The following is a 21,955-nucleotide window of genomic DNA, read 5'->3' as shown; positions in this document are numbered from 1 at the left end:
AACACTGAGTGCTAGACGATCTTCTACAGATATCGATATCGTACGACTAAACGGATCTTTGAATTCATTTGAGTACAACTATTGAAACTTACCCTCTAATTTCTCTTTAACTGAAAGGTGATTGATCACACGATTGTTTTTACAGGGTTCCCCATAGGAACCGAACAGCGTCCAACCTATCAGAGTCCTCACAGCGGTGGTTCATCCGACTTTCCAGTTATTATCTCTTTCGTCTCGTGTACACTCGGTGTGTTGCACCCGATCAACAGGTTGACGTTCTCATCTTCTACTCTCGGAAAGTTTATGTCCTTTAAATGAGTCCAGGATGCCAATTGAGATGCCGTTGGTACCGTCCTACGCAACATAGGTAATCTCTTTACTGTCCATACATTTGGGATTCTAAGTGATGACGACGAATCTAAGGGTGAAATTTCTACTTGAACCTCTTTACATTGAAATGTGGACTGGTTATCCGGTGTTTTCAATAAAATCGTCTTCGACTCTCCTTCTAAACCCAATCTTCTGGCTAGATGTGTAATAAGTGAAGCATCCGACTCACTATCTAAGAAGGCGCAAGTCTCTACTGACTTTTCTCCATTTTTTACCAATACAGGCACTATTGCAAATGGTACTTGCTTCTGTACACACTCAACGCTTTTCTCCGTACATAGTTGGGTATTAATGTGTGCACTATTATTATTATCTCTTTGCTCTTCCCACTTCTTATGTAACAACGTATGGTGTCTCCAACCACACCCTTCGACGGCACATGACCTCGGTGCTCGACAGTTTCTTGCTATGTGGTTCGCTTTTAGACAGACATTACACAACTTCTTCTTTGATACAAATCCTATCCTTTCATTAACACTCTTGTCTCTAAATCCTTTACATTGATCTAATGGGTGGTTTCCCGTACATAATAAACCTGACAATCCAAGTGTCTTTAGTCTTACGGGTTGTGTAACATCAAACTCATTCGTGTTAGCGAATGACACTCGCTTTATATGCTGAATCAAGATGTCCTTTAGTATTAGCAACAGATTGCTTTTGGTTGCGATTAGAAGGATCGCCGGTGACAAGTAACCCGTATCTAGTATTGGCAATGTCTGACTGCTCTTTCGCAAATTCGCAAAGGTCCTTGAATGAAGGTTCTTTACCTGTCTTAAGAACTCTACATGCAACTTTAACCCATTCTCTTTGCAGGTGTAACGGGAGTTTTAAAAACATGCATTCGATAGTCTTTATAGAATTAAGATCAGATACATAGTTCATCTGCGTGAGTGTTAGCTCACAAATATGCATCTCACGAGACAACCTTTTTAAATTATATGGATCGGTCCCTTTAATGGCAGGGATGTTCAGAATCTTATCAATAAATACATGGGCTAGTATATGCTTCTGACCAAATGCTTCCTCGAGAAGTTCTAGTGCTTTACGATAGCCTTCTTCTGGCTCGAGCAATGCGCAATGAACAATAGTGTTTTTAGCTTCACCATCACAGTACTGGATCAAATAGTTTAACCTAGATCGGAACCCAATGCTCTCGTCAAAAGTCCTCAAAATTCCGTATGAAGCTCCAATAGTTCATAGGGTTACCATCAAACCTTATAATCTCTTTCTTTGGTAGGTCTAGAGCTCTAGACATCATTTTACCCAGTCTTTTCTAGGAGGAACATCAACGACATGTGAGACAGATGTAGACTCATACGTCATCGCCTTGTCAACCATAACTTGATTATAATGTTCTCTTCCTTTTTGGCGTGACCGTTCTAGCTCGATTTCTCTTTCTGTCTGAGCTAAACGTACTTTAGCTAATTCTAACTCTAACAAGAGATCCATTCGGTAGGTATTTCCTCCGAGCTGGTCATCACTATGGGTTTCTGAATAATGAGGAGACAATTCAGGAATATGATCAGTTTTATGACTCTCCATAGACATCTAAAGGTACCCAATGTACGAAACTTTAATGAGGTACTGTTCGAAACTTTGTAGGGAGCAATTTCCTACAGGTTTAATTCTGAGCTATTCTCTAGACCATCGAATACAGAGTCTTGGTTTGGCCAAAGTCAGAACAAGCAAGCTATTTGGCTAGATAAACTTTATCTGTTTCTAAAGCATAAATTAACATCGTTAGTGTACAAACAAACAGTACGGTCTATTAATACAGGGAAAAAACAGATAAAAAACATACCGAACAGTAACCAGAGAATAGGCCATAAAGAGCATGTCGAATTTTGTTTTGGTTATAAACGGATTACTCATGTAGTCATCCATCAAAATGTTGAATACTACCGTGTATCTTGCATGCCAACATTCGTATCTAACTACATCACGGTTGCTTCTGTTTGCTGAACTAAATTGTCTTCTAGAATATTATGCTAACCGGTAGCGTCTGGAAAGTTTAAAAGCACCTGAAGTAGAATACTGAAATATTACTATCTTTGTACTTCGTTTTAAACTAGTAGCACGTTAAACAGGGTGTTCAAACTCTCTACTAATTTTTAATATTACCACACATTAAATTCTGGAATCGAAATTTACTGTGCTACCCTGACTAAACTTAATCAGTTAGTAATCAACATCGACAAACAAATCATGTTCTTATAATATCGAAATATACTTCTAATGGAATGACGGAAATTCACAGCTACAATCGACATTTGAAATAGTCAGTAAATTCATGTGCCTGGATTACCCAGTGTTAGTACCAGTTGGTGTACCTTGCTTTAATCCACACTTTTACTTGCTAGTGATATTATCCAGGCACTTAAGCTGGAGTAGGTATATCAGAGTTCATACCTCCGACCCAGTGATTCAAAATATCTGGGTTAACCTTTCACGTAAAGTGTATCCCTCAATGCTTTGTATTTTTGTCTTTATTGCATAATTTTCACTCATCTTTTCCTCTACGACTATGTAATTTATCTCTGTGTGGTCCATTTCTTAATGCTTTGTTGTATCAAGCAATTTGTTTTACAAATAACTGTGAAAGATGTCAAAGTGTACTACTAGCATACGTTTCGGGAAAATGGTAGTTGAGATATGGTTTTCTACAAGTAACTCGTATCTCTTTCTGGCGGATTCATAACACCATTTAACTTTTGTTTTTATCAGTCTGACGCACCCCCAGTGCTCTGCCAGTGTTACCTTGCAATCCGACACCGACGAGATGGTATGGTGATTCGTGTGAAGGACAGTGTCTTATTGTGTAGTGGTCCAAGCCGAAGTCATCCACCACATGTCGCGAAGATTGTTGCATTGTATCATGATAAAAATACAGGTGAGTGGTTATAACATCGCACCTGATTTATCTATGCTAAACTATTTCTGATTATCTTATTCGTTTAGTTTACATGAGTTGATAAGCAGGCTTTCTTATAGGAGGAGGTCAATGTTCGAAAAGTTAGGCGGTGTTATTTTCAGGAGTATATCAATGGTGTAGTTATATAAAAGTAGGGATGTTGAGAAATCCTGACTAACAGTATTTGGTGTTATGAATTCTAACGGCATTTCACTATAAACTCTCACTCGATCAATAGTATTTGACCAGAGCGTCTGTATATGCAGATGTCTGGATGTCATACCAAGCTCCTTCAGGATGAGCATTAGTTGTCGATTCAATGCATTTTTGACCTTTTCACCTTCGAAATGATCTCTAGTGGATTTTCCTATTGCGACTTTCCTGTGCCCAGTATAACAGAAATGTTTACTCTTACTAGAACATGGTCGGTGTTCAAACATGTACTGCAGAAGAAGTGACAGTTTTCTATTTGGCCGCTCCAACGATGGCTCATGGCAGTATAGTTTATATGTATCGATCGTTGTGTTGATGTTGGAGGCCACCAGACTAGGTAGCGTCCCTCTTTATGCTAAAATTTTTCACGCGCAAGGAATAAGGGGTCGTCTGAACACTTGTCTTTTCATTGGGCTGAGTTTCTTAATGATTCATCTGAATGTTTTTTAGTTTTACGAAGCCTACCAACTTGTGCGTTAGAATCACCTGCTTCGATTACTATCTAAATACTTGAAATTCTGTTTTGTGTCAGAAAGCTTCCTGTAAAGCTCATCTTTTACTTTATCCGAGCTACAGACAGTGGGGACGTAGGGAGAAAAAACTTTGAGACAAAAACGTGTGCCTCTATATTTTCGAGTTCTTACTGTGCTATTTAGATGGACAGCACATAAGCGACTGTCGACAGGAATTCAGTCAAAAAGTTTCTTTTGCAACAGAAGGTATGTCGTGTGTGTGTTTCGGAGATACATCATACATTGATGGGACGAGATTCTAGTGTACTAGCTAGTGATGCCCATTGTCTGATTTAACATGAAGTTCGGACGTTGGAATCTCCAACTTGTAGCTTAAAGTGCGGTTTCAGGAAACTTGAGAACTCATTTCCTGGACTCGAATCGTTAGTACTGGTGAAAGAAGTCGTAGACAGATAAAGGTTGCTAGTGGAGATAAAAGAAATACTAGGTAGAGATGCACATGGGCTCCAGAATCCTGCGGTAACAAATGGTGTATGAACCAATTCCTTGGTCACCGGCTACCATGGGACTTCATCTCCTCACGATGCTCCACTGCCTTGTGGGTTAGGCCTTTAGGTCAAAGGCTCGGGGTGTGGCTCCCTAAGGAAACCACCTGCTTCGGTTTAGGCACCCGGGCAGTATCTCAGCCCGCACACAAAAACATGATAAACTGTCTACTTATAAAAAATATTCCTCTCGCTCCAAATTACAATCAAGTGACTTGCATTATTATTATTATTATTATTATTATTATTATTATTATTTACTACGTCATTATCCACCCTCTTTTATTCCTACTGTCTATACTTATTTTTTTCGACTTATACAGCAGCTCGTCTATGGTGGAAATTCGGCTCTGTCTAAACGTTCTCGAGTCACTGTCCGGTTGAAAATTGTATGTTACCACCGAATACGAGTACTGAAGCAGTGTTTTTGAAACCACGTGCACCATTCAAACTGGCTGTCTTCAACATTCGCACACTCATGCAGGTTGGACAACAGATAGGACTGGCTATGTCTTTAGAAAGTCTTAATATCGATGTTTGTTGTTTATCCGAGACCCATATTCAAGACTCTGGTGAAGTACTACAAATTCGCTCTCCATCTGTCGCTTCAAAAAGCTTGTTTTACGTGCGCTTATCCGTGGACCCTGTGGCATCTCCGTCTGGTCTTGCTGGCGTTGGTGTTGCACTAAGCGCTAGAGCTGAGGCAGCACTAATCGATTGGATCCCCATTAACAGTCGGTTATGTGCTGTTAGATTAGAGAGTTCCATCAAAGTGAGAAGAAATCGGCGTGAGGAACCATCTCCGCCTATGTTCCGACAGATTGCAGCCCCGATACAATCAAGGATGAGTTTTACCACCAGTTATCTGTTCTTCTCCAGAAAGTGCGTTCGACAGATATTGTAGTACTAGCCGGAGACTTGAATGCTCAGGTCGGGTGTCTAGGCACAGAAGAGAGTCGTTTAGGTGTCCGATGGGAACTTGTTGACCGCAGGACAGAAAATGGGGACCGTCTACTGCAACTGTGCACAGACCACAACCTGTTTCTGGCTAGCACTAACTTCCGGCACAGTCATCGCCGATGTGCCACCTGGCGTCCTTTCTCTGCATCTGAAGCCTGGACTCAGATTGATCACATCGCGATCAGCTACCGCTGGCGTGGTTGTGCACAAGACTGCCGCTCCTTTTGGAGTACCTATCTGGACTCTGATCATGCCTTGGTCTGCGCCAATCTTACCTTACTTTTCAGTGGCCAACGAAGTGACCGCCACCAAAGGATTGATGTTAGCAAGCTGGTTGCAACTTCTGTTGCAAGTAAGTATCGAACCGAGCTAGCTGCTAGGCTAGCTACCATACCACCGAAAAGTATAGATGAGCGTTGGTTGCAATTGCATGACGCCATGAAAATGGCGGGTACAGTCAGTTGTGGGTTTGCGAAACGTCTCGCTCTTAAGTACTGGGTTTCTTCTGGTTCCTTACAACTCATTGAAGCCCGTCGGTCTACTCCGGGTGACCGTGAGTTTGACCACAAACGAAGGATGTTACGTAATGAAATTGGGCAAAGCTTGCGTAAGGACCGAGAAACCTGGTGGTCGGAGCGCACTAATGAGCTGGAAGCAGCAGATGCGTTTGATAATTACCGGAAGCTCTTCCAACTCGTCCGAGCCACTGGCAGGAAGTCTGGTGTGAGTGAAACAATCTGTGAGGATGATGGGATGCCAATCACTAACATCCATCGACGTCTTGGACGATGGGCAGAATTCTTCGAAGGGCAGTTCAACTGGCCTGCTGCTCCGGCAACATCGGTCAGATTGTCCTGCCCTCCATGGCCGGTGACGACTGATCTACCAAATGAGGCGAAAGTCCGCAAGGAACTCTAACTCTTGGAACGCCACAAATCACCTGGCCCAGATGACTTGCCTCTGGCTCTTTTTAAAGATGGTGGTGACTTTCTGACTAAGGAATTGACGACGTTGTTTACAAAGGTTTGGGAACTAGAGAGTGTACCAACGTCATGGGATGAGTCGATAGTTGTCCCTATCTTTAAAAATGGTTCACGTCGTTCCTGTAACAACTATCGGAGGATAAGTCTACTTCCGATTGCGTACAAGCTATTGGCTTCCGTCATACTTCGTAGGTTGTTCAAAACCCGAGAAAGATTGACTCACGAGGAGCAGGCTGGGTTTCGTTCTGGTAGAGGATGTATTGATCATATCTTCACCCTCCGCCAAATGTTAGAACACCGTCATACTTATCAAAGGCCAACAATCGTAGTGTTTCTTGACATCAGGGCTGCCTTCGATTTGTTGGATAGGACTGTTCTCTGGGATTGTCTATTGAAGAAGGGTGTGTCTGAGAAGTTTATTAACATCCTAAAAGCCCTATATAAAAACACCTCAGGCAGAGTGAGGGCATACAACCACCTTTCTCCATTGTTCCATTCGAGCAGTGGGGTTAGGCAGGGTTGTCCAATCTCACCATTCCTCTTCAACTTTGCCATCGACGACATTCTGGAAACAGCTCTGATGAATGTAAGTAATGGGGGTGTGGATCTGTTGCCTGGAGAAAGACTTCTCGACCTTGAGTTTCGGATGATATTGTCTTACTGTGCGATAATGCCCAAGTCATGCAATCCGCACTTAATCAGTTGGCAATCAGTGTCCGTAGGTATGGTATGTGCTTTGCACCTTCGAAATGCAAAGTACTTCTACAAGACTGGCAGGATTCTAATCTTGTACTCACTCTGGATGGTGAGCAGATAGAAGTAGTCGAGAAGTTCATGTATCTAGGTAGCTGCATAAGTGCTGGTGGTGGCGTGAGTGATGACATCAATGCACGTATAGTGAAAGCAGAGCGGCTTATGCCAATCTGGGCCACCTTTGGCGCCTTCGTGATGTTATTCTGGCTGTGAAAGGTCGGATCTACAACGCGTCGGTGAGAGCAGTTTTGCTGTAAGCTTGTGAAACTTGGCCTCTCCGAGTTGAGGACGTTAGACGACTCTCTGTGTTCGATCATCGCTGTCTCCGAAGGATTGCTGACATTCAGTGGCAACACCATGTTAGTAATGCAGAGGTTCGGCATCGTGTGTTCGGGCACAGAGACGACAAAGCAATTGGTTTCACCATCTTGAAACACCGACTTCGGTGGTTGGACATGTTCTACGAATGTCGTCCCAGAGAATTCCACGTCGTGCATTATTTGCCGACTCTGGGACTGGTTGGAAGTAGCGGAGAGGTGGTCAGTGTATGAAATGGTGTCGTGGTATGAAAGAAAGCTGTAAAGGACTGGCTTGTGTTGGTCCTTCACGACTCCCTGGTTGGGGTCCGAGAGATGGTGCTACACAGTGGCTAGAGACGTTATCAGATATGGCTCAGAATAGAAGCCAGTGGCGATGCTGCTGTAACCTTCTTTAACTTTCTTCGTGAAAAGTTGTTGTATCTTCCTTAACTAAAGGAATCTTCTGATTGTACCTTTCCGTTCCCTCATTATTACTATTATTATTACACTACCTTACACTAACCTTTTCTTTCACGCTCCTTACTTTTTTTTCCTTGTTTTTAAATTCTCATTGTTTTGTGTGGCGCATATATATTTGGTGCCCTCTTGTACCAATATATATGTGTTCAAATAAAATAAAAAAAGGTAGAGAAAATAGGGTTTGATTGCATTTAGAGGTATGAGGGCGGTTTTCACTTCCCGGTTACCCACACTGTGCTGAAACATCTCTTCTTGAGGGTTCTGGAAATTAAATAAAAATTACAGTGGTCTTAGAGACCTGGGAACCTGTCTGCAGCGCCTTTGGGGTAACTGCTGGAAGCTCATTACCTACATACTTTTTGCAGTTAGTTCTTGTTGTATTAGCTACTTACTTCTAAGTCTTTACCTCTGTCAGCGGAAATCCGTGGTACAAGGTGATGTGTAGTCTTTTTTGAACCGATGATTTATAACCTCTTCCTTCCATTTTAAGAAGGTAGCCTCGCTGTAGATTTAAATCCTGGTTATTTTTGAGAAACACCTCACTCCATCCCAATTCCTATACGGCCAGCAGTGTGACTTCACTGTTCGACGTTAAGTTGTTGCTTTTAGCTTTACCACTCTCCACCCTACTTGGGCCAGTAGAACGTAAAAAACGAGCGTTCAGCCAATATATCTCGATTTGATAATCATGATATGGAAACTCGACCAAACTCGTCAAAATAGCAGCTGCGGTCGGTTCTGTCTAACCTATCGAGTCTCGGTCAGTTAAGTGGTCAGTCAGTCAGCTACAACGTAGGACCAGGCACATATGTGCATCTGTCTAAGTTGCCATACCTCATTAGCACAACAAGATGAATACCGGATTAATAGAAGTAGTTAATTCAGTGGAGGTAATATATAAAAGAAAGATTGCATGTAAGGACACAGTACAGGAAGAAAGAATTAGTTCGTAGAAATCAAGGTATAAAGTAATTTTAATTTCGTGGTAAAAGTGCAGACAGAGAGTGTATACATCTACTTCATTGTGATCGATTCTGAGCCATGTCACCCAGAGTCTCGAAACATTGGTTACGATAGTCACGGGGACCCCATCCAAGTAGTCTGCGTCTAACGATATGGATAAGACCAGAAGTTAGTGACCTCAATGACTGATGCCACGTTTAGGTCTGGCCGCCCCTACCTTTCTTTCAACCATCCACAACACTAGTCAGCATTGCACGTCGCGGTAATCGGTGTTCAGGCACACATAACACGTGGCACAACATCTCAGTCGATGAAGGTTTACAACCCTAATACCTTGCGTCTAACCTTACTATTACTTACCCGGTAATCCCAGCAGATGCCAGCAATATTTCTAAGGCATCTGTGGTCAAATACTAGTAGCTTACGAGTATCTTCTGCTCTTAATGGTCACGTTTCGCAGCCATAAATTAGAACAGAACGGACTGCCGCGCAGTATACTCGTCCTTTTATTGATAGACGGATATCTCGCCTTTGCCATAGGTGACGTAAGTTGGCAGAAGCCAAGCGAGCTTTTCGAATCCGTGCTGAGATTTCGTCAGACACCAACCCATGAGGGCTGATTAGACTTCGAAGATAAGTGAAGTTGTCAACGCGTTCGACTACTTCACTCCCTATCGTTAGTTCAGGTGTTGACGCAGACCAGTCCTGAAGCAATAACTTACATTTAGAGGAAGAGATTCGCATTCCAAACACTCTGGCATTGTTACTTAGTGCTACTAGAAGACTGCATTTTATCAGCGTCTTCACTAAACAGGACTATGTCATCTGCGTATTCTAAGTCAATATATGGACCTCCTGGAAGGAGATCAATGCCCGAAAATTCAGTCGATCAGAGCGTTATTTCCATCAGTAGATCTACGACGAAGTTGAACGAAAATGGAGAAAGTGGACAGCCTTGACGGACACCACTTGAGGTTGCAAAAGCAGGTGACAGTTCGAGTAAAGAGCCCTCACAAGGTTTGTGTACTTCTGAGGTACACCTTTCAATGACAGACAGTTAAGTGATACCATTATTTCATCTCCGTAGTTCTCACATTCGTTACGAATTAGCTGAATTATGTTTCATTTTCACGTTTAAGACTTCGATTATTCATAGTAACATATGCGACATTACTACAAAGTGTTTCTAACGATGGTCTTGGAAGTTTGAGTTTTCGAACCCATTTCACTTCTAGAAAATGCTATTTATTAAATGTGTTATGACTTTTGTCCCTTTTAATTATCACACGATAAGATCGCCAATTAGAATACCGACTTATATGACCTTGACACTGCCGAACCAATGGCACATAAACCAGTACGAGCAGCCTAGAGTCAACTCTGAGTTCTTATTGGTTCTCTGAGATTGTAGCTACTTGCTTAACCCAACCGGTTCAGCCCAGTGCAGTAATATCAGCCTTCACTGTATGAATCATATATTTCAGAATACTTGGTTTGTATACACGCAAACCAAACGACATACAAAAAATAATAAAAAACAACAATTGTACAAGATCAAGCCAAAAGTGGTTGTGATTGTGAAAGACTATTACTGATAAATTGGGAATAATTTAAGGATAGCAAATTTTATCATAGTAGTCAATAGGTCAAATAAAAGCTAGTGTTAAAAGGAACTTAACTATATATTATCTAGTTACTTAACAGTTATACAATAAGAATGTATATGATAACAGTCTATAATTAGTTCCCATAATTTACCAATAACTTAATCTTCAGATATAACAAACTATTAAACTCATCAGTGGCACGTATCCTTAAACGTTTTAATAATTTCCTAACATTTTAATAAATTGGAATGATGGAAAAGACATGTAACTTGAGAAGTTTGTGCGAATGATGTTGTCTAGGAAAATAATGAAAGCTGCATGACTAAATAATCTAGCTTCAAATGACAAAAATTAAAATAAATTACTTACCTAATACATTTACAGCTTTCACATTTAATTCTTTTTAAAAGAGCCGGATGCTAATTAAAATTGTTTAGTTGAGTAGAATCAAAATATTTTAACTGTTTTCCTACCACTTGTGTATTATATTGATAGGAATAAGTTTCTAATTCACTTGGTATTGTTTGGCTTGTATCTTCCCATTGAGGTTTAAGACTGCAATTGATCAGTCTGTTATTGGCATGTGTGCATACTGTGCGTATGCCTCGATATTACCTTAATTCACAAGCTATTTGTAAGCAATGATGGATAGTGGTTAGCAGTGGAATCCAGGACGCGCGTTTCGTTCTATTTGGGACTCGTCAGTTGGATGTACCTGTATCTCAGAGTTGATGTTCTAATGATTAAAGCATTTTTAAAATTGTTTGATAATGAAATATAGTTTACAAATGTTATGATAATATTGGCAGGTGTTTATTTACCCAACGGTTGAAAATTAGTGAGTTTGTAATACACTCCAAGAACGTTTATGTTGAGGATTTTACGTAGACTCTCTTTCTTCATTTTTCGTCCTCTTGGACTTTAGTGTTCTGGATGATTGTCTGTCTATTCTACTCTTGTATGATATTTATCTAAAATATTATCTTTTTATGTAGACACAAAAATGATGTCTCTACTATGGTACTATCGTCCTGAACATATATCTGGTGCATCACACAATTTTGTCAAGAATGAACTTTATGCAAGCAGACATCGTGACACTAATCCACTTGACTGTATAGAAGACAAGGCATATGTACTTTCAGTTAGTGCATATAATCGTTATATGGCAAAGCTTAAACGTCAACAGGTAAATTTATTTTTCTAAATGAAGTGTTTCCTATAATCTCTTCGAATTTTACATCATTCTAGGATGGCATACTAAAGAAATTAATAGTGCAATATTTATTTTTTTCTGTTTTTTTCCGTGAGCTGAAATTCTACGGTTTCCTAGTTGAGGTTTATTCATATATTCTAAACCTTTAAACAGACGAACTAAGTATTTCGAAGTCCACCAATAAGGGCCTTTAAATAATAGTTTGTATTTATAGTTATTACAGTTATAAATCTTTGCTTTTACTGTGTGACATGTGTTCAGATCAACTTCTGTCTCTTAATAGAACGTTGGTTCAAAAGATCTTACTTAACAGCATAGCGCAACGAAAAGTAAAGGATTTGTTATCTCCAATTAGTATTCTACGTCTGACATCAAAATTCCCCTTTCAGTAGATCGAAATGCACTAGCAATGTTTTAGAGACACTTATCATTACATATATATATGAATGGAGAGGGGATTACTTCACTATGTAGTCGCTAAGTCAATGAGTTTCCAGACAAGTAATCAATTCTTAGGAGGGAAATTCACAACAAAATAAGTAAAAATGGGTAAAGCTGAGAGTATTTTATAAGATTTGATCTAACTTCAAGTGTTCAAATAAAGAGAATTTAATAAGCTAATCGCAACAGCGAACAATGCTACAAATCATTTAATATCGAGAGAACAGAATACCGTCTTCAAATAATTTAGTGAAGCTACAATTGAATGTTGGCATATATGCCAGTGAATTGTAACTTTGATAAACTCCATCACCTTCGGTGCTGAAATATTGTCTTTTTGAGTTGCCGCGTATGTTCTGGCTCATTGACAACTGTATAATAACTAAGTAGGCAAGTATTACGTTTAACTCAGATTTAATTCTGGTAAATTGTTTCCTTGTAATATTTCAGACGGGCTATCGGAAGATGCCACTTAGTTCCATTGTACCTCAATCTATACAGTGTGGGTTACATGGTAGTAATAGTTCAAACGACAACTTTTTCATGGATAAAGTAAGTTCAGGATACTCAACAGAGTTCCTTGTTTTTACAAATACTACTTATATTTAACAAGTTTGCTTTGATGATACACTTTTAATAGACAAATAGTTGTAGTCAAATTTGTTTCAAAATGATTAGAATTATATAGTGTGTTAATCGTGTTTGAGTAACTGTACTGAGCTATTAACCGAGAATAAAAATATTGCTAAGATTAGAACACTATTAAACTTTATTGCATATGGTCAGCATGGATAACCTCAAGGTTGATGAGCACACACATTTTCCTTGAAAGTTAATGCTAACATTTAACGTAAATTTAAATTAAAGATAAGTTGATGTCTAGAATTATCGTATTCTATTGTAATTGTTTGTTCTATTACACTAATCTAGTTTCTTTCAACCACTATTTTTAAACTTAATGCACTGAATATGAGATATTATATAGATAAATTTTGTACAACATTTACCTTATTATAATTACATTGATGGGATGGCTTTGCGACTAAAGTATTCAACTTCCTATCAATATATTGAAATTGGAATCTGGCTTTTTCTGATTAACAGAATGGTATCACCAGCTCTCATATGAAATAAATGAAAACTGATTTCACAACTTTATACTCAACTACTTGGTAGTTGGATTAGGGGTAATTGCACTAAAACTATATGATCGACTCTAATTTGTTCATTATACCTGTTGTGAACAGGGAAATAAGAAGCCCAGACAAACTACGAAAGCTATTTCTTGGGACGTTATTTCATTTCATTCAAACCTTGTAAAACACTTATATCTATTTTTGTCCCTATTTTATTCTACAGAACATGAGCTTTCGTTCGATGTATCATTCGTTGCCATACCCCTTTTTGTTCCGAAACTATTGTAATTTAAGCATAATATTTTGCACCTTATTTTCTACCCTAATTCCCAGTTTTGGACATAATTGTATTTTCCCAAATTATCGTACTTTGTGGTCCGGATACTCACTTATTTATTCATGTACGTTTTTGCACTAATCCGAATTCAGAGTGGTCCAACTGTCTTGTCTTCTCTCACTTGCGCGCTTGCCAGCCAGTCAGGTTCTAGAATAGTTCTCTCTCTACCCCATCTCGAATTCACGCGCACTAGCTTCAAGGTTAAACCGCTCAGCTTATTGCGCCAAGGTCATAATCTAGACTAGACAGATCAAGGTCAAGTCATAACAAAGTATCGACGGGGTAAAAGCGATTCAAGGCCATAACAATACCCCAACTTTGTTGAAATAGTTATAACTCCTCATTTGAAATGCATGATTTCAGATTAACTCATAAACTTTTATGAAAATCTGTATCAGTCAAAGCATTAAATCAGCAAATTAAATTTAGCATTCTCTTCACTGTTTTATCGAAGTATATTTCGTAGATTTATGTGTATTGTTTTTGCATCGGGTTATTCATTTGAATCCCTCCTCATTAATGTTTGAACAATTGTAGAATATCGTTAGCGACACTCATACGCCATCGCATACACTTAACAAGTTACATTTGGACACTTGTGATTCTGTGTTGTAAGCGTAATTAATTTTTATGTTCTGAAACATATGTCTATTTGCTGTGTTTTATTGAACCATTCCCTACAATTTATTATATAGTTCAGTAGACAGTAATATGAAGCCTGTGAAGGTTTGTAGGTTTCCAAGATAGTTTTCATAATGTACTGATATCAGAACCATTCAACAGCAGTGGAGGATTGGACAAGTGTTTCATCGTGGTTTCGGAGACACTGAATTCCAGAGTTCTAAATGATAGTTGTTTGATTTCTACTCTGTGATTCCATTTTTTCTTTTCCGTGAAACCTGAATATATGGGGTTTATTACTTTGTAGGACCATTGATAAAAATTATTGAAAAATCTTAAATTGATCAGAAAAAAGCACCCATTAGCTTCTATTCCTAATAGTTCTTTAATTGATGTTAGTTCATGATAAAAGTTTGCGCAAAATTTAAAAATCTTTGAGGTCTATTTTTATTTCTTGAAAATCCATTTTTATTGATGTATCATTTGTATTTATATCTAGTTGATTTACTGTTTTCGTTATATTTCTTTTTTTTTGTAGCAGTTGTTATCTGAATGTGATGAATGTTTTAACAATGTCAGTTGTCAAAGTGTTTTCTTCTGCCGTGGTTTGTATGATTATAAACTAAAACGTGTTACTAAATACCCTGTATTTGGAAATCAGTGTATCTTATCTTCTCATTTTGTTAATCGACCCAAATTTTATGGACAGCATTTTACATCACCAGCAACAACATTAACAACGAAAAATGTTACTGAACATAATAACTTGGACATTTCAAATGATCACTGTTGTGACACATCCGTTTCTCTTAAGGATGATGTTCATAAAATCGTTAATACTATTGAACCCATAACTTCGTTGGATGAAAGTGTACCCTTTACAGTGTGTTCAACGTCTATAGTTTCTATGGGGAAAAACACAAACACCACAATAACACCGTCTCAACTTGCCGAAAATGATTGTCATTTTGTTGATAATTCTCATATGAACGGAGAATGTGAGCGTTTATCTTATGGCAGTCATGAAGGTAGAACATCAACTCCTGTAAAAAATCGTGATCAATATAAAGCTGTTGAAGAAAGTATAACAACTGTTGTCGAATCGCAACAGACCTTGATTACCGAAAACAGTTTAAATGCTCCACCTAAAATGTATTCGACTGATTCATGTATTGAAATCACTAAACCAGATCTATTAATTTCAGAAATTCGTGTAACTTCACCAAATGTAGAGTCCCAGTTCACTTCATGTTCATCTTTAGAAAAAAAACTGTCTAAGGTGACTGAAAATTCCATCGTTCAGCCACTGGAAACCAATTGTTCATCAACTGTCGTTGGACAACTATGTGAAAACAAACTAGCAAACCACCTTGCATGTCAGTCTAACTTCTCACCTGTTCAACCTGTATGGCCAGTAGTTACTACATCTGTAATCAGCTGTGATAGGTCTATCCTTGAAAGAAGTGCTGATATATCCGTTAATTGGGGTGAGCATGGTGAACAGATTGCTTTGTCTCTTGATTGTAGAATTAAAGAGAATAATCTTAATGGCAACAGTCAGATGACATCACATCTTACTATGTCTTCCGAATCTCTAGGTCCAACACAATCGTTTATTGATATGACAAAATTACCTGTACATCCTAATCCGATGCATTATTCCAAAATGAACTCAAAATGTCTTGATCAGGATCAACCACGTCTAGTAATACTTTAAGTTGTTTTCAACCATAAAATTTCAGTTTACATCACTGTGAACAGATTTCCTGAAATTAAATCTAAAAAATGTAAGGAAACTCATTTCAGCTGTGACATACATATTCATCTAGTTTTGTCCTACCATACAACTGTTTAATAGATGGGGCATCACTGTGAAGTTATACTACTGGAATTATCTTTCAATTGAATGAAAGATTAATGACACTATTAACTCTTTCATACTACATTTCACAGATTACTGGAACTAGTTACATTATTATTACTAAATCTACTACCTAATTTAGTTTTTTGTTAACTTTAACTAATATTGTCACATATATTCATTTATGAAAACAAACAAGGTTTCTTTTTCCAATCTGCTAAATAATTGTCTTGTCTATAACTTTTTTTCATTGTTTCTTTTTGTGTGATTGTCATTATCTATCACTTGTATATTTCTCATTTACTACTCCTTCAGATAAAGAATGCAGCATTCTCAGTTTTGTTTTTCTATTTCTACTCATGTAATGTTTGTTTCAGCTTTTCGTTTTTAAGGTATATATATAATCACTAGTCCGTCGATAATGTGCTGTCCTTTTATGTACACTGAAATGGTATATCATACTTTTTATCTTAGAATTTAATCTATTTGTTGAATTCATTGTGTATATTTTCACTTAAATAAGAATTGAGTGTTTATTTTGAAAGATACGAGTTAGTTCTGAACTTATTCACACGGTTGTACCGCACTTTATCCTAGTGTACATGGACGTTTTCCGGGTCATTAAGAAAAATTAATTTTCTAGAGAAACAAACTGTAGAATGTAAATTATGACTGTTTTTCTTACTATCACGATTCCGATTGCCTATTAGTTAAATATCTTGAACTATGGTAAGAGTAAGATTCATAGATTTCTGATAAACCCCTCAATTAAAAAAATGCAACTCTTTCCCTCCAAAACCCACGAAATATTGACTCGTGGAATAGTGTTTCTCGATACTAGGGCCGCCTTCGATTCATTGGACAGAACTGTTCTCTGGGGTTATCCATTGAAGAAGGGTGTGCCTGAGAAGTTCATTAACATCTTGAAAACACTACATTACTAACACCTCAGGCAGTGATGCCATACAACTACTCTCTATTGTTACATTCAAGGATCGGGGTCAGGCAAGGTTACCCGATCTCACCATTTCCCTTCAACTTTGTTATCGATGAGTTCTAGAAACAGCTCTGATGGATGTAAGTAATGGTGGTGTGAATCTGTTGCCTAGAGAAAGACTTCTCGACCTTGAGTATGCGAATAATATTGTCTTACTGTACGGTAATACCGAAGCCATGCAATCCACACTTAACCAGCTGCCAATCAGTGTCCGTAGGTATGGTATGTGCTTTATACATTCTAAGTGCAAAGTACTCTTACAAGAATGGCTGAACCTGCACTCCTTGGTAGTGGGTAGATAGAAGTAGTTGAGAAGTCCATGTACCTGGGTGGCTGTGAAAGTGCTGTTGGTGGAATGAGTGGTGAAATCGATCCACGTATGGTGAAAACCAAGGCGGTTTATGCCGATTTGGTCTATTTTAGGTGCCTTCATGATGTTAGTCTGGCTGTAAAATGTTGAATATATAACGCGTCAATGGGAGCAGTTTAGCTGTACGCTCGTCAAACCTGGCCTCCAAGTTGAGGATATTAGACAACTCTCTGTTTGATTATCGTTGTCTCCAAAGGATCGCTGATAATCAGTGGTGACACCATGTTAGTAATGCGTAGGTTCGGCAACGTGTGTTCAGTCACAGGATAATTCAATTGGTATCACCATCTTGGAACGCTGACTTTGGTGGCTTGGACATGTTTAGCGAATGTCGTCTCAGTGAATTCCACGTCGTGCATTATTTGGCAACGCTAGGATTGGTTGGAAAAAGCGGAAAGGTGGTCAGTCTATGACATGATGTCGCCGTATAGAAAAAAAGTCATCTGTCTTTCACGACTCCCTGGTCGGTGTTCTAGAGGTAGTGGAATATAGTGGCTTGAGACGTGAATTGAAATGGGAGTCAGTAATGGCCCTTCTGTAATTTTCTTCATGAAAGTGAGATTTCCCTTGACTGGAAGAATCTATTCTGGTGTTATTTTTCTTAGCTAAACTGCTTCTCGCGACTTTTTTACTCATTCACTAATTTGTGTTCATTTTGGTTATTTTATTATACTCACCTTCGTTTCGTTACCTTTTAACAATCCCATTTTTATTGTGTAGTGTAAATTTATTTTGGTGCCTCCTCGCTCTAATAGTTATGTGTTAAAATAAGTAAATAGTTCACCCCAAATATTTCTAATAGTATACATTGCACAGTGAATAGTTATTCCAATTTGGTCAATGGAGGTAGTTGTCGTGCAGATTTTCAGCAATCCCATCCTTTAACACTAAAACTAGTTTTTCCCAAAAAATGTGTTCGAATCAAATTCGACATTGTATATCATACTCAATAGTGGTATTCGCTATAGGTAATATATGAAATACTTGTAATTTTATTTACATTGAAATGGTAGAACAATGTAATCAGACTAGAATATATTCGGTTTTTTCAATGGCTTCGATTTCTGATGCTCGGAAAAAGTGTTTGAGATGTGAGAAACATTGTTACATAACACAAATATATCTCATCTTTTTATCCTTTCTTCCTAGCAGCTTCTATCGTTTTTCATGTTCTTTAAATATCTCATGTGATACAACCGATGAGAAACGTTAGAACTCATTGGTTATATTAGAATGCATGGCACATGCACTGAACTGCTGGAATATCAGAGGCCAAAAGGTATACCATGATTGCGAAGAATTACTGGCAAGCGAAAATATGGCTCCATGTACATTTTTAATTAATCTGAAATTATAGTGGAAATGATTGGTCTAATGCTAGAATAAGTTTTTCAACGCTATTACTCAGAACAAGTAGAGAAATCCTCTTGCTGAGGTTCTGCAAATGTAATTTTTTCCTAATGTATACATAGTGTTAGTTAAAATCGTTAAATTTTGTTACGTCCTATGGTATATTCAAGGAATTTTCGTGTACCATAATCTATAGATGAAGTACATGGGTATTCTTACTGTTCATCTAACCCTAAATTATTAAACATCCTGTTAGTTCTTTTTAAATACGTTGTTTGTTGATTCTAAGTACTACATGAAATTACAGCAGCATGGTGTATCGTAGATCCAAATAATGTTAGATAGATTGATATGAATGAAGATCCTATGGGAAAGAAGTTTCTAGAATGGGACGGTAGCGAAAGAGTGATACTAGAATCACATGGCTACATGATGATTTAATTGAATACAAATAGGTGATAATTAGGGACAGATTAGTATAATCTCAGTTGGTTGAATGATAACTTGAAGAGTTTAAAGATGTTACTACAAGGAGATTCGCCCAGAAAAGATATATTCGGAAGGAAAAGAAAGATCGATGACTGTTTCCTATTGAACATAGGTTTCAAGAGCATGATGACCGTAGTTCCAACCTACATGGGATAAGGTTGGTTATTAATCACAACGGTATATGTCAAAGTTTCTAATAAACGTATAGAAACCATACTATTGGACACTTTTGTTTACACGTTTAAAGGTTATAGGGTAGGTACTTCTTTCTGTTTTTCCAATTTGACTGCATTCGCGGATACATGTAGAGTGATAAATAGTACTGAAGGTATGAAAAATCTTCTGTGTGTTGGTTAATCTCAAAAATTAATCGAACAGTAATGTAATTCTTATTAGGAAGCTGTGAAAACGGTCGAAAAGTATATTGTGAACATGAGTTGGATATTCATGAAAAAAAATTCGGCAATGAAATTTAGTCAGGCTAGTTAACTATCTATCTTTCTTCATTTAGGCTATATATTTTTATATTACCCAATCAGCAGAATATAGCATACGATTTAGTTTTTAGGCATTGGAATAGATTCTATCAGCCAAGTTAAATAACTTAACGCTAGAGTACAGTGAATACCATAACTATTTCGCTGAAATAATTATTCTTTTTGTCGATTTCGACGAATGAGTTCGTAATCATGGGTATAATGAATGGAAATCACAGTGTGCTGTTCAGTAATAGTTGGGTGGAACAGGACAACACCGGATATGAAGATATCATGGGACGGCACAGACTGGGAGAAAGAAACGAAAATGGTGAGAGATTTGCAAACCTATATGCCTTCAATAAACTAGTCATAAGCGGCACTATATTCCCACATGAAAACATACACAAAGCCACACGAACTTTACCGGACCACACTACACAGAACTGATTCGACCTTATGTGCATCAACAATAAGTTCTGGAGGATGTGAGAACCATGAGAAGAGCTGACATAACATCAGGCCATCACTTTCTGATCGTCAAGACGAAAGTGAAACTTAAGAAGCACTGGACAACGGGGCGGACAATATCACAAAAGTTCAATACGGCTTTTCTTTAGGATACTGACAAACTCAACAAATTCAAGATAGTCCTCAGCAATAGGTTCCAGGCCTTTCATGATCTACTCAATGGAGAAAGAACTACTATGGAGAGCAACTGGAAGGGGATTAAAGAGGCAATCACTTCAACATGTCATGAAGTTCTGGGCCACAAGAAACACAACCACAAGGAATGGATCACTGTTGATACACTGGATATGATCCAAGGATGAGGAACAAGAAGGCAGCAATCAATACCAGTCGAACAAGAGCAGAGAAAAAAAGGCAAAAACTGAACGCACAAAAGTAAGCAAGCAAGTGAAGAGGAGCATCAGGACCGATAAACGTAAACAGGTGGGAGATCCAGCAATGACGGCGGAAAAGGCTGCAAGAGAAGGAAACATGAGACAATTGTATGACAAAACGAAGAAACTCGCTGGGAATTACTGTAAACCAAAACGACCAGTGAAAAGCAAGGAAGGCAAAGAATCACCAACATTGAAGTACAGCGAAACAGGTGGGTAGAATACTTCAAAGAACTCTTGAATCAACCAGCCCCACTGAATCCACCCAACATCAAAGCATCACACACGGACTTCTCAATCGATATTGGCCCATCAATAATTGAAGAGATCAGCATGGCCATCAGTCAAACCAATAGCGGCAACGCAGCGGGACCAGACAACACTCCAGCAGAGGCACTGAAAGCAGACATGGCAGTAACTGCAAAGATACTTCACATTCTCTTCAGCAAGGTCTGGGATGAAAAACACGTACCAACAAACTGGAAAGAAGGACACCTGATCAAGATACCAAAGAAAGGCGATCTCAGCAAGTGTGAGAACTAGGGAGGCATCACTCCTCTCTGAACACCAGGAAACGTCTTCAACAGGATATTGTTAGGCAAAATGAAGGACTCCGTGGACGCCCAACTTCGAGACCGTGTACAGACCAAACAGCAACTCTATGGATCATTGTGGAACAATCTATTGAATGGAATTCATCACTTTGTATCAACTTCATTGACTACGAGAAAGCATTTGATAGTGTGGACAGGACAACAATATGGAGGCTTCTTCGACAATACAGCGTGCCTGAGAAGATAGTCAATATCATACAGAGTTTATATGATGGATTACACTGCAAAATCGTGCATGGAGGTTAGTTGACAAAGTCGTTCGAAGTGAAGACCGGTGTCAAGCAAGGTTGTTTACTCTCACCCTTTCTCTTTCTCCTGGTGATCAACTGGATCATGAAGACACCAACATCTGGGGGGAGGCATGGGATACAGTGGACAACTAGAATGCAACTGGGAGGTCTAGACTTCGCAGATGATCTGGCTCTTCTATCGCACACGCAACAAAAAATGCAGGAGAAGACGACCAGTGTAGCAGCAGCCTCAACAGCAGTAGGTCTCAACATACACGAAAGGAAAAGCAAGATTCTCCGATACAACACAGCATGCACCAATCAAATCACACTTG

General features: G+C 38.6%; 1 protein-coding gene across 1 annotated transcript in view; it reads left to right on the top strand.

Annotated features, from left to right (window-relative positions):
• BAHD1 (bromo adjacent y domain containing 1) overlaps positions 1-21,269 on the top strand; it is a 29,130-nt gene extending 7,861 nt beyond the window's left edge. Inside the window, exons 2-5 of the mRNA XM_051215905.1 lie at positions 3,115-3,280; positions 11,573-11,766; positions 12,685-12,786; positions 14,867-21,269. Of these exons, the coding sequence (XP_051073727.1) occupies positions 3,115-3,280; positions 11,573-11,766; positions 12,685-12,786; positions 14,867-16,045 (1,641 nt within the window). The 3' untranslated portion in view covers positions 16,046-21,269. The remainder of the gene's footprint in view (positions 1-3,114; positions 3,281-11,572; positions 11,767-12,684; positions 12,787-14,866) is intronic.
• Positions 21,270-21,955: the final 686 nt, after the last annotated feature.

Source organism: Schistosoma haematobium, chromosome 1, assembly GCF_000699445.3.
Source record: "Schistosoma haematobium chromosome 1, whole genome shotgun sequence".
NCBI classification, from domain to species: Eukaryota; Metazoa; Platyhelminthes; class Trematoda; order Strigeidida; family Schistosomatidae; genus Schistosoma; species Schistosoma haematobium.
The sequence above is the reverse complement of the archived record's forward strand: the minus strand, read 5'-3'. Positions and strand labels throughout refer to the sequence as shown.